General features: G+C 39.8%; 1 protein-coding gene across 2 annotated transcripts in view; it reads left to right on the forward strand.

Annotated features, from left to right (window-relative positions):
* Positions 1 to 4293, forward strand: part of LOC139228265 (SH3 and multiple ankyrin repeat domains protein 2-like) — a 57812-nt gene extending 53519 nt beyond the window's left edge. For both annotated transcript variants that reach the window (XM_070859445.1, XM_070859447.1), the window contains 2 exons: positions 28 to 2323; positions 3039 to 4293. In XM_070859445.1, coding sequence (XP_070715546.1) covers positions 28 to 2323; positions 3039 to 3141 — 2399 coding nt within the window. In that variant the 3' untranslated portion in view covers positions 3142 to 4293. The remainder of the gene's footprint in view (positions 1 to 27; positions 2324 to 3038) is intronic.
* The last annotated feature ends 9561 nt before the right edge of the window (positions 4294 to 13854 follow it).

Consider the following 13854-nt stretch of genomic DNA (forward strand, 5'->3'; position numbering starts at 1 on the left):
AACTAATTATTTGTTTCCATTACATAGGCAGCAACGTAAAAGACAGCAACAACAAAGCTAATGTTGGAAACTATGGACAGAACTTCACCATGCCAGAGGATGACTGGATTCCACCACCTCCACCAATGGCTCCTCCACCACCTCCAACACACAGTACTCATCAGAATCCACATATGACCCATTTGCCTTATGAAGTGGCTGTTCCACCACCTCCAAATGTGGCCCCACCACCACCACCACCACCAAACATGACATCACTACAAAAACCTACTCCAAACCTGCAAACAGCCTACCTGCCTCCTGAAACAACCTTTTCATCACCTCCAAACATGGTTCCTCCACCTCCTCCAATAATGGCACCTCAAAGATCTCTTCAAAAGAGTGGTCAATTCCCCAAAACATCTCCCCTATCTGCTCCAAAAATAGCACCTCCTCCACCTCCCCCATTTCTTCCACCTAATGATTACTCTCCTCTGCAAGATGATGCTTCAAAACCTGATCAAGTTAAACGTCCTAAAAAATTGCCACCACCTCCTCCACAAAGGGATATAATGCAACATAATATAAACATTCGTCTAAAACCTGAAAGAGATGCACCACCTTCATCCAGATTCCTTCCTACGGCTTCACAAATATCAGTTTCAAATAATCGTTCTGTGTACACAGCAGATTCTCCTGAAGCGATGTCAAAATCTCTGGTTGCATCAACTTTCAATCCGAAAGCAACAGCCAAGCTATATGGATTTTCAGGATCAATTAACGAATCAGACACCTCATTAGAATCTGACCGACAAAATAAAAACAAATCCACGATCGTCATGAAAGATGCTGACCAGTATTCCATGGACCACACCAGTGGAATTGGCCAAAATGCTTCCATGCACAAAAACGTAGTGACGGATGATCGCACTGACTATCCAGGTGTGAATAAAGTGCAGATAGATTCCGTTCCACCTAAACCACAAAAGCCAGCTCGCAAGAACAACGCACTGATGCAACAATCTAAATCAGTACAAAACCAAGAAATACACCCCATACGTTCTGGCTTCTCCACAGATCATCCTATCGCAGATGAAAAAGAAAAGAACTGGATCAATAACATGGATAATCGGCAGACCAGTTCAAACCAAACTCCTGATTCAAACAACAGTCGGAATTTCACCACTTCACCTGTTTCCATCATTGATTCAGGAATGGATTATGGGAACTACGGAGCTGAGGTTAAAACAAGATCCTCTTTGACAAGGGATTTTGAAAACCAGAGTTCCTCAGAAAATGTTATGTCAGATTTTCAGTACTCCAAACCAGTTGAGAGACTGGTCAAAACAGCCCCAGTAACTGCAGAGACTCCAGATTCTTTTCCGGAACAAACTCTCCCTACCACGGAGCAGAATTTAGATCCACGTTCACCACTGGCTCTTCTTCTGGCTGCAAAACAGCGAGATGCCACCAAAAAAAAATTTCCCACAGCTGGCTCTGAGCCAGCAAGCTTATCCTTGGGAGGCACTCGGTACATTAAGTCAACAAATTCAAATACATTCCAAATCACACCAAATGTTAATTACAGGGATAATTCGTTGACCTCATGGGCGGAACAAGAAATGACAACACGAAACAAGCATGTAAATGATTTAGTCAGTCCTCTGAACAGTGCTGAAAAGAGGCTTGAATGGTCTGATCCTTCACTCTACTCAACATCTCATAGAATTGCAGAAACAGAAGACTCTCAAAAAGATGTTGACATGTCTTTACTTCTGATCCCACCTCCACCGCTTTTCAGTGATGAAGAGAATGAAGAACTCTCATTCGGATTTTTGCCACCGCCATTCGAATTTTCTAACCCTGATAGTAACCGAGATTATTCTTCCCAACCAGAAAGCAAAGTGAGTGATGAATCTGGGATTGACTATCTACACGCTGCCAATTCAGACTATGAGAGTGCTGACCGTTTATCATCTAATCACCATAACAGCGTCATCAATAAAAATTCCTATGTCATTAACAGATTGCCATTAAACAATTTGTCGTCTCCTGTCACAACAAGCTCCGACTGGCAGAAGCCACCAATTGCCGAAAAGCAAGCATTTACCAACCGTGTTGTTGTGAATGGCGGTTCTGCAAAATTTCAGAATTCAAAGCAAGTTTCAGGTTCATACAGTTCTCCTTCCCATTTATACGGAAAAAGTGTACCAAAGCTGGAAAAGCAGCAGGCAGAACCTGCACCGTCGACAAACAAACTGGTAGTGAAGAATAAAGTTATTAATGAATTGCAGTCTAAAGTGCAAAATTTAAACACCGGTCATTCTGACGGGGGGTCTAAAAGGTGAGTTCTGGAGTTAATAAAAGAATAACCCCTTTTAAGAACAAATTTCAAGGAAGTCCATACAGTTTATCCAACCTATTTGATTCTATTACTGTCTCTTTTACTAAGTAGTTCATCTTCTGTTGTGTTGCGTATAAACGAAAAGGAAAAATCACAACTATATAAATTAAAATAGAATTGATAAATTAAAAGTTCTACCTTACACCTGCAATGATGGTTGTTGTGGAAATGTTGGCTAAAATGATCACGTTTAATTAATTAATACAAAATGTAAATTAAATTAAATTTTTACTTCAAAGTTCTTTGTCTCTGCATTGAGCAATTACTGACATCAGTATTCAATAATAGCTGTTGAACTTCTGGCAGACTATTGAAAGTATCTCCAGTAGCCAATGAGATTGCTAGAAAGTGACATGACCAGAACAGTCATAACTACAACCAATAATTGAGGTTGCTCAGCAATTGTCTCTATTATAATGGTAGATTATTGTGTGGTATTTTTAATCCAAGGATGTTGGAAATCTTTAATGACATCCTGGTACATGTATTAAAAGTATTCTTTGTTCTTGTGCAGTGGGAAGAATGAAGTTACTGAGTGCAGAATATGCAATAATGCAGCTGACCTTGTAATATTTACTGAATTTGCAGTCTTATGGTTTTAAATTGGTACCATAGCAAAGGAAGACATTTTATGAATCTTCCCATTCCTTTCCAGCTCACAGAATACACAGCTTTCACAATCTTACGGTAGGACCTTTACTATCCGGCCTGGTACAAAACAACCAATAACTGTGGTTTACCCTCCAACAACTAAATGAAGATCTGCTCTTTTTACCGAAAAAGATTTTCTACTGACTATGAACTAAGTATGGATCTCACCTAGTTAACTCCAGAGGATCTTAACATGCCTGAGGACAACTTTCCTAGCTTCCAAATTCCGCTAAACTTATTTGAGCAAAGCAGCTCTTGGTGCGCACGTACACTTTATATTTGTGACACACATTCTGAAGAAACCTTTTGCCAGTAATAGATCGCATGTAACAGCTTGTTTATACAGTATGTATGGTTATATAAAACATGCTTTTAACAGGTATGCCTTTTTGAAGTACTTTTTCAAACAAAATGTTGTTTTGCTGTGTGTTGTATAATGCACAAGCCCTTTAATTTATGTAATACTGTAGCATGGTTCCGGCACATTATCTTTTAACATGTAGATTCAGCCTTGATCTCATGCTGTAGCTATTGCAATTATGGGAGTATTAGGAAAATTCACTTTTTATCATTTTAATTGAGTCTTTTCTCACTTTTTACATTACCGCATACACATATTTTATAAACTTAAACAATTTAAAAACTTAATCAAATAAAAATACAACGTCCTGTAAAAATATTAAATAAGTATTTAATTATCTTTATTTTGATTTACTTTCCCAATAGATGATTATTAACTCACATGGTGTATATGGCATGTCGGAACCTCACAGTAAAAGTTGAAGTATTTTATACTTAATGAAATACTTACTTTTATGGCATAAAATAATGGTGTATGTTATAAGTTAGACTTGTTATGATCCTTAAGTGACTATATCTGCCAGAATCATCTACTTGTGATCTTTATATTGTATAACTTTAAAAATCACAATGGAAATTTATTTACCAAATGGGAGAGGGGGAAGGAGGAGATTGCTTTGTATCTAATCTGTACTTTGATTTGTATAGTGAGTTTGACATCAAATGAAACATTTTTATTTAAGTGTTCTATTTTGGATAAAGATCAAAATGTAATTTAGTGTAAATTTGGATAAGATTGGTGTATTGTGGAAGTATCCATGCATGATATCCTTTATCTCAATGCTGCCTTTTTCCCTTTCTGTATTATTTTCACCAAAATCTGTGATAAAGTTGATTTAAGTTTGGACAAATGGTGATTCCTCATCAGGAAAGCTGAAGCTATACTTCAAGAGGTCAATAAAAACTAATCTTGTACAATCAATGCCGCAAGTCATTTTGATTAAGTACAAAATCAACTGTAAATTTGCTATTAATATTTACAAATGCAATCTTCCCACATTTTCAGTTGATGAGAACACATCTTAACAATTAAAATATTTAGTTAAAAGAAAAACCATTAGCCAGTTTTTTTTCTGTCCTGGGGCGGGGTCGGGGGCTGGGAGCACTTGGTCTGGACTGAGTGACAGTTGCTCCGACCAATGGGCGGATCAGGGCCCACCTGGCCTTGTAACCAATCAGGGCGCGGACCGATGGGTCTGTTCCGATGAGGTGGCAACGGATGCAATGGGGACGGGGCTGAAGGAGTTGCGAGGAGCGCGTGGGGGAAGAGGGAGGGAGGAAATTAGCATTGATTTTATAGATGATAAAGATAACAGTCCAAGCAAGTACTATTGCAATAACGATACTAATTTGACCGCAAATGTTTTGTGGGTCTCTGCTAGTACTTCTTTAATACTAAAAATCACAAATGCTAATACATGGACTGTTCTCCTTTCTCAGTAATTGAGGTTGGAGATGGCCTGGTATGTATAACATGAGGGCAAAGCTCTCAACTGGAACACAACAGGCATTTTTAAATTATGTTTTTTCCTAGGAAGATAGATTGGCAGTCTTAGCCCAGGTAACCTAGGAGGTAGGAAGTTAAGTGTTTACATAGTGCTGCTTTAGTGATGTTGGCTACTAATGTGATCCTATAAAAATAAAGCTTTAATATTTAATTTTTTTTCAAAAGTTTCATCAAAAAGACACTATTTTCTTACACCAGACTTTCATCAGTTTATGGCCATATATTTCATCATGGATATAATTTTGAAGATTTATATTCCACTAATGTGGAGGAAAACAAACTCCTAGCATATGATATAAAAACAGAATCTGCTGGAAATACTCAGCAAGTCAGGCAGCATCTGTGGATAGAGAAAAACAGTTAACGTTTCAGGTCAGTGATCCTTCGTCAGAATATGATGACTGGCAACCGATTCTTGTCAGGTAATGTCGTTACCTGCTTTATTACCAGACTTTCTGCATCATGCTACCTCTACCATGCCCATTACATAAATATATGAAAACAATGTAGCTGGTGGTGACTCAGGATAAGTTAATAGTGTTTGAGCTTTACTGGATTAGTTCAAATGAATTGGATTGTTTTGGTAGCAATTTTTCTGGGCTGTTTCTGTGACAAATAAGGTGCTTTTGTTCATATGGTTTTTAATTGTGTCATGCACAGCTAAAATCATGCCCACAGACTCCTCGAAAGCTGGAATTACATTCCCTGTTGATGATTACATTAAACTTCCACTGGCACTCCTGTAGAACCATAAAAGGATCAAAAAGATGACTAGCCCCAAGTTACTCATTTTCTATGTTCCTGCAGGTGGCTGTGTAATCCAATCCGTGAAGCACAAGGCTCCCTGTAAATTGTCTAAATAAATGCTGTGTTTCTGTCACTTGGCGTTTGCTGTTCGATACTGTTTTCACAGCAGCTGCTTTTTTTTGCTGCATGTGTCGTTAGCTGCATCTCTGTCGTCGTATCTGTCTGTCTGCCATAAACCTATCCCAGCTGTGTTTTAATGAAGCACCGCTTAATGCTGTGGTGCAATATGACTGGAAAATGCTGCCTTTACCCACCCCATGAACACTTGGCATGTTTGAGCACACTATCTAGGAAAACAACCAAACAGCTGGTCACACCCAGTCCAGCTGTAATTAATATGTCACTGCTGCTTGATTTCCATAATTCAGCAACTTACAATTGTTAACCTGTTCCTGCCATGTGATATGCAAGAAGGATCTCTGGTAGTGCAGATGAAACTAGTTGAGCTCTCAACCAAATTAATAACGTGCACCCAAAATCTTTAGCTTGCATTTTTAACCACAGTGTAAAGCTAAATCCATGGACTGTCTCCTGACCCAGCTGCTAATATCTCATTTCTTCTCCACTCAATCCTCAAGCACATCAATAACTGCTCCCTCCTATCATGCATTGGTCCCCCTTGCCTGCAAAACAGCTCTCTTCTTCCCCTCTTTAAAAAGACCAAGAACCTCTTCATAATCTCCCATTACTGACCCATTTCTAACCTCTCTAAGGTCCTTGAATGTGTGATCACCACCTCTCTCTCCAAATACTTTGAATCTGATTTCCATCTTGCCCACAATACTGAGATGGCCTTGGTCAAGGTCAACGATATCCTGCGTCGCTTCAATCATAACATATCATCTCTCCAGCTCTGTGACTTTTGATACAGTCAACCACTCCATCTCCTTCACTCCGATTCCTCCATGGCCCAACTCTGTAAGCCCACCTTTTCAGGGGTTCATTCCCACCTATTCCAATGGAGCCTGCACATCACCTGCAATGGATTTTTCTCCAATGCTCATTTCTGGTGTGTCCAAGGTTCCAACCTAGCTCACTTCCTGTTCCCTGTATACATGCTGCCTTTGAGAAACATTATCCATATGCGTATATAATGACACCGTTTTACTTTGCCCACATCACAACTGCTCCCGTGCTGTCAGACTGGTTATTTGACATCAATTTTGTGGAAGCTCATTTGTGGATGCGTCATAGCTTTCAATTAAACATTGACAAGACCAAAGCCATCCTATTTGGTTCTGACTAGAAACTCCCCCACCCTTGCTACTCAGGCTAAATCAGATGAAGACAACAACAAAAACAACTGTGACCAAAGCTTGGCCAAAGGGGTCAGTTTTAAGGAGAGTCTTAAAAGGAGTAGGGAGAGGTGGAGGAGGTTGTTTAGAGAGAAAATTAAAGAGCCTGGGCCAGAAGAAGGGGGAAATGACCAGGTGGCAGCAGTCAGGATGGACAGATTGGGAGAGGACAAGTTGTAGCACTGGAGGAAGTTACAGAGCTAGGGTGGGGCGAGGCCACAGGTGGATTAAAACACAAAGGTAAGAAGTTTAAATTGGAGGATCGTGAACTAATAGCAGATTGTGACATTTTACGTGCGTACTCTTCAGAACAGTTCTATTGAAGTGTATACATCCAAAGTATCATAACCTGCCTTTTCCCTATAGATGCTGAGGGATCTAAAGATCTATTTATAAATAAAGTACAGGAATTTTCCCATTAAGGAAAAATGCATTGACCTTGCAGTATTCTTGATTTAGAATTTAATTAAATTTTTTCACGTGGGTACTTTGAGGTATTTTAATGCCATCTTCTTTAGACACACATGGAATTTATGTAAAGAACTGTTATGTTACTTTTGCTACAGGTAGTCCATGCAAAAGCCAGTTTTGTACAGAGCTCAACTGCTATAGTTCGACAGTCTGTAAAACTCCTTTCAATGGATAATGAGTTTACCACCCCCTGCTGTTCATTTACCATAGTCTTGTATTAAATTGGTTTAGAAGAATTTTATAGATTTCAATGAAATCACCTCTCATTCTTCTAAATCATAAAATATGGCCTATTCTATTCAATCTCTCTTCATAGGACAGCCCTCTCATCCCAGGAATCAATCTAGTGAACCTTCATTGCACCCCCTCAAAGGCAAGTATATCCTTCCTTAGGTAAGACCAAAACTGTACACCGTACTCCAGATCTGGTCTCACCAAAGTCACTGCAGCAAGAGTTCCTTACTCTTACACTCGGTAACACCCTTACAGTAAAAGCGAACATACCATTTGCCTTCCTAATTGCTTGCTGTGCCTGTAGGTTAACTTTTTGTGATTCATGTACAAGGACACCCAAATCCCTCTTAATACAAACATTTACTAGTCTCTCACTTTTTAAAAAAAAAAAATTCTGCTTTTCCATTCTTACTACCAAAGTGGATAATTTCACACTTCCCCACATTATACTCCATCTGCCACTTTATTGCCCAATCACTTGCAGCCTCCTCACAGCTTACTCTCCCACCTAGTTTTGTATCATCAGCAAACTTGAATATATTACACTCAATCCTCTCATCTAAGTCATTGATATAGATTGTAAATAGCTAAGGCCTAAGCACCGATCCATGCGGCACTCAACTAGTTACACCCTGCCATCCTGAAAATGATATGTTCATTCCTACTCTGCTTTCTGTCCTTTAACCAATCCTCAATCCATGCTTATTTATTACCCCCAATCCCATGAGCCCTAATCTTGTGTAACAATCTATTATGTGGAACCTTATCGAATGCTTTCTGAAAATCCAAATATACTACATCCACTGGTCCCCCCCCCCCTTATTTACCCTGTTAATTATACCTTCAAAAACTAATAGATTTCTCAAATACAATTTCTCTTTCATAAAACTGTGTTGACTGCCGAAGCATATTATGATTTTCTAAGTGCCCTGTTACCGTGTCCCTAATAATAGATCTTAGCATTTTCCCTACTACTGCTGTCAGGCTAACTGGTCTATAGTTCCCTGTTTTCTATCTCCCTCCTTTCTTGAACAGCAGGATTACATTTGCTATCTTCCAATCTGCGGGGACCGTTCTAGGATATAGGGGATTCTGGAAGATCAAAACCAATGCATTCACCAAGGTAAGTTTAGCACTATTAATTGTAATTAAGTTTAAATTATTGAGCCCATAATATTTATCCCAAAGAATAATCTTGGGAGTTCAGAATATATCACTATACCAATCAGTCTTTACTCTTGTTTATATCATCCTAGCCCCCTGTCTATATTTAGTCATATCATGGACCCCAAACACACGCACGTATATATTTATTGCCTAAATGGTCTTATACAGCAGAATGTGTTCTTCATTTACTTCCAATTGGAGAATGCTTTGTCTAAACACTCTCCTGCTGGAGAACAGTCAATTTTGGTGTAAAGCTTGAAGTCACAAGAAGGTATTCTTAAAGCAGAGGCAGTGAGCAAGGACTATTCTAGTTAAAAGCTGCAGGCACCGCTCACCTTGTTCAATGCCTGCAAGGTCAGCAGTTGCAAGTTAGTGAGAGGAATCAGTGAAGGAGAGTGCACATATTAGGTTGTGGCTTTTACAATGTCAGTTCAGGTTTGTCATGAGCTGATCAAGTTTTCTTTTGTGGAATTGCTGTGTTGCAGAAACACTTTATTTTTGTGCTGCTGTTTCTCTACCATGCTTATGGTCAGGTTGTTGCCACAGTTACAGCTGGCATTCACTGATGGCAAGAGTGAGCACACTGCTGATAGGTTTATTTTTAAACTGCAGGTCACTTGCAGTTGGTCTAATGTTCCAAGTGTGAAATTAATTCCATATTCCACATACACAATGCAAATATGCATTAATATGTTGTGTACAGTGGATTTTTTTCACTAAGTCTGTGCTGATGATACAACAGCATTCTCACGATGTCATAAATAAATCTAACTGCCGTTACTTATTCATGACTTAAACACAGAATCTCTTAAATAATTTTACCATCAAGCTTGTTTAAATGTGGTCTTCTGCAATAGAAAATTGGTATTAAACGGTTTCCCACTTTAGCAATCAACTTTATATAAAGTTAATCCAATTTTCAATTAATAGCACATCCTTTTCACATTGCATAATTAATAATTCAGAAAGATCAATATGCATTTTTAAATTTTAAACAGCTACAAGTTTATTCTCAACTTTCAGTAATATGATTTACATAAATATTTCTAGTCTTCAAACTGGTCTAATATACCAAAAGCCCAAAGTTCTCAAAATTGTCAGTTTTGTCTCGACAATAGCATTTCTGCTTGACTAGAGGTAGCAAATAACTAAAGTAATGGCCAGTAGTTCAGTAATTAAACTTGGTATTAAATCCTTTGATACAACAGAACCATTTACAATGAAATTTTACCTGCGGCAGCAAAGTTTCTTTACGACATGATGAGTCACCTGAATCACTATTTCAGATGGTCATTTGTGAATTTCATTATAACATGTTGCCCAACACTGTTTCACTGCAGCAGATAATCAACACTGCAATCATGATAGTTATATTATCAGCGACATATACATTTATTATTATCTCAATTACTTTTTTTTGTTCTGCTAACTCACATATTGTAGATACAAGTCAGTAAAATATGGAGGTCATGATTAAATAAAGACAGTGTGTATGGGAGTTGTTTATTGTACCAGATTCTGAAAGCAGATTTATCATGCACTGAAAATGTTCCATTAGGAGGCTGGGTGAAGACCCTTGTTCAATACCGCCATCTAAAGGCTCTCTGCAGTCTTACCCAACTGCAATATTTTTTAAAGCACATCAACTAGTTAGTCTCTGTACACATAGCAGGATTCACAAAAATATTGAAGCAGCACAGGAGGCTCTCATAATTTCCAGCAGCTGGATTTAAAGCCAGCTCCAGTGTCAGAGATGTGGGAACAGTAATCTCATCTCTCGAGTCAGAAAGTTGTGAGTTTATACCCTGCTCCAGAAACTTAAGCAAATCATCCAGACTGATACTCGAGTGCTGCAATGTTGGAAGTGCTGCCCTTTCGATGAGATATTCAATCAATGTCCCTTTTGCCTGCTCTAAAAGATCTTATGGGACTATTCAAAGAACAGGGGAGTTCTTCTGCTGTCCAAACCAACACCACTAAAACAGATCAATGGGTCATCTGTCTCATTGCTGTTTGTGGGACCTTGCAGTGCACAAAATTGGCTGTGACTAGACTTCAAAGTATTTCATTGGCCGTGAAGCACTTTGCAATGGCCTGAGGACGTGGAATCTGAGATGTAAATGCAAGTTAATTCTTCCCGGAGAAGAGTGGAAAATCCATTATAAATATAACCGCATAAGGCAAAGTTAGACAATGTATTTGATTTTTAAATCCAATGATCCCATTTAACTGTATTTGGGGCTTTCCTCTAGATCTGATTTTCTGTGTTACAACTGCATTGGGTCCTTAGTGCTCATCCAGGTAATTCATTCGGAGCTCCTCAATGCTCGCAATGGAACACTTTTCCATTTTAGCCAGTATCAGATTCAACTATGTTCAGTAAAGTCAGAAGAATAAAGTCTCCTCTACTCTGGCTTAACTATGTTTTTGCTCCATACTGTATCTATAAACTCTCCATTATCAACACCAGAAATCCCAATTGTGTCTCAGTGGGATTGACACTTTGTGCTAAATTATGGAGAGATTTCTCAGGTGGCAGAGAAGATTTTAATCCATCAACCTCGACTGATCTTAGCGATGGAAGAACAGCATGCTAATTCACTTAAAGCATCCAGCCGCCAAGCCAGGTGTCACTCCATTGAAAGGTGGGACCTCAAAATGTACTTATATTAATTTTTGTGGGTTTGCTGGGAGTGATTCATGACTGGTATAGATTTGATGGTGATGTACAATTTCTAGTTACTTTTATTACTGCTGAATATTAATATACACAGTGGCATATTTCTGAAAGATTTCGGGCAGGATTTTCGGCTCATTTGCTCCTCGGTTAGCGCCCCGGTGGGGCATTAAATGCTGTTTTTGGGTGTATTGCCAGGCATCCAGGATTTACCGCCCAGCTGTTCATTTTGACTCCGATCATGACATCAATCGTCGTGCAACAGTGCCCCGGATGGACCATTCGGCCGTAATGCCTCATTTAACGCCTGCCCCATGAAACGGCTGAAAAAGAACAGGCGGTACCAGGATGCAGCAGGCGGTATTGGCAGCATTTTTAAATGGAGGGATGAAGATCCTACATCATGGGTCACATTGACGACAGCGATTGTGCACATAACTGAGTGAAGTTCCAACATGAAAATGGCACTTTTATCTGCCATTAGTGCCCTTAGAAGGCAAGAACATTTAATGGGAGCATTACTAGTTCACCAGTGCATCATGCTCCATGCTATTGCCAGGCGGCGTCAAGCTAGAAGAAAGGCTCTTGGCCATGTCGGCCCATGAATAAGGAGAGGCCAAAGACGTCCGGGGAGGAGGCGTCACCCCACCCCCACGGATTTACAGGCACCAACACTCATACCTCCAGCTCTCTGAGGAGCAGTGTGTGAGAAGGCTGTGCTTCCGAAAGGAAGTGCTGACAGAAATATGCCATCTCCTACAGGCAGAGCGATGTCTGGAGGCAGCCTTCAATACTTCCCTGAACAGGTATCCAAATTCATTGTGTGCTGCATGCTGCACAACTTGGCCATCATGAGGGGCCAGGCATTACCAGCGGGGATTGCAGGCCCACCTCAGGCGGAGGACGACAAAGAGGAGTCTGGCGAGGCCCCCATTGGATAGCCACACCATCCACGGGGGAGGCAGCGTGGAGATGCTGCCGGACCAAGAGTCACACATCGCCAGCTCGTAATGAACCGGCTCCCCTAAATGGAGGAATGGAGCCAAAATTGGACACGCTATGTGCCCCCATAAAGGCACATCTCCGGTGAACGTTACAAGATACCAATGGCAAATGATGACTCATGTATGTTACTGCAACAAAGTCACAAAAATTCCCCCCACCAAAATAAAACCATACAATTATACGTTATGTTGCAGGGCACTAAACAACAATGAAACTTCTTTACCGCCGCAAGTTTCGGCTCAGGCGCACAAAGTCCATTGTGTAACGCCCGAGTTAACGCCAACGCTCCTCCAACTTACATTTTTGCCAAAACTTGCAGTCAAGGGTGCAAACTATTTTCAGGCACTATCTTTAATGCCCCACCGCAATTAGCACCCCGAAATAGCAAAAGCCCAAAATTCAGCCCAGACTATAAAACAAACTAAATATGCTCAATCAGCTCCAACTTAATCTCTACTTGTCAGCCGTGGCTCAGTGGGAACACTCTCACCTCGAAAGCAGAAGGTTGTGGGTTCAAATACCACTGCAGAGGCATGAGCAGATAACCTAGTAATGCATTCAAGTGTCATCCTATCAGACGTGCTGTTTTACAGGTGAGATGTTAAACCAAGGTCCCCATCTGCACTCACAGGAGAACATAAAGCAGCTCAAAGAGCAGCAGGGGAGTTCTTCCTGGCCAATATTTATCCCTCATTCAACATCACTATAAACATTATCTGATCACTGTAGGACCTTGCTGTGTGCAAATTGGCTGCCATGTTTCCTAAATTACAAGTGACTAAACTGCAAAAGTATTTCCTTGGGATGTTCTGAAGTCATCAAAGGAGCTATATAAATGCAACTTCTTTCTTTTTAATCCCAACGGAGTATTTTTTCTTTTGTGATCATTCCCTTCATTTTCACTCACTCTATTCTTTCTACTATTCTCCATTTCAGAGCTATTCAGTTTATCGATTCTGGATCAGTTCCTATGGACTGGAGGGTAGCTAATGTAACACCACTTTAAAAAAAAAAGGGAGAGAGAAAACGGGTAATTATAGACCAGTTAGTCTTACATCAGTAGTGGGGAAAATGTTGGAATCAATTATTAAAGATGATTGGAAAGCAGTGACAGGATTGGTCCAAGTCAGCATGGATTTATGAAAGGGAAATAATGCTTGACAAATCTTCTAGAATTTTTTTGAGTATGTAACTAGTAGAGTGGACAAGGGAGAACCAGTGGATGTGGTGTATTTGGACTTTCAAAAGGCTTTTGTCAAGATCCCACAAGAGATTGGTGTGCAAAATTAAAGCACAT

This window comes from Pristiophorus japonicus, chromosome 17 (assembly GCF_044704955.1).
Source record: "Pristiophorus japonicus isolate sPriJap1 chromosome 17, sPriJap1.hap1, whole genome shotgun sequence".
Lineage (NCBI taxonomy): Eukaryota > Metazoa > Chordata > Chondrichthyes > Pristiophoridae > Pristiophorus > Pristiophorus japonicus.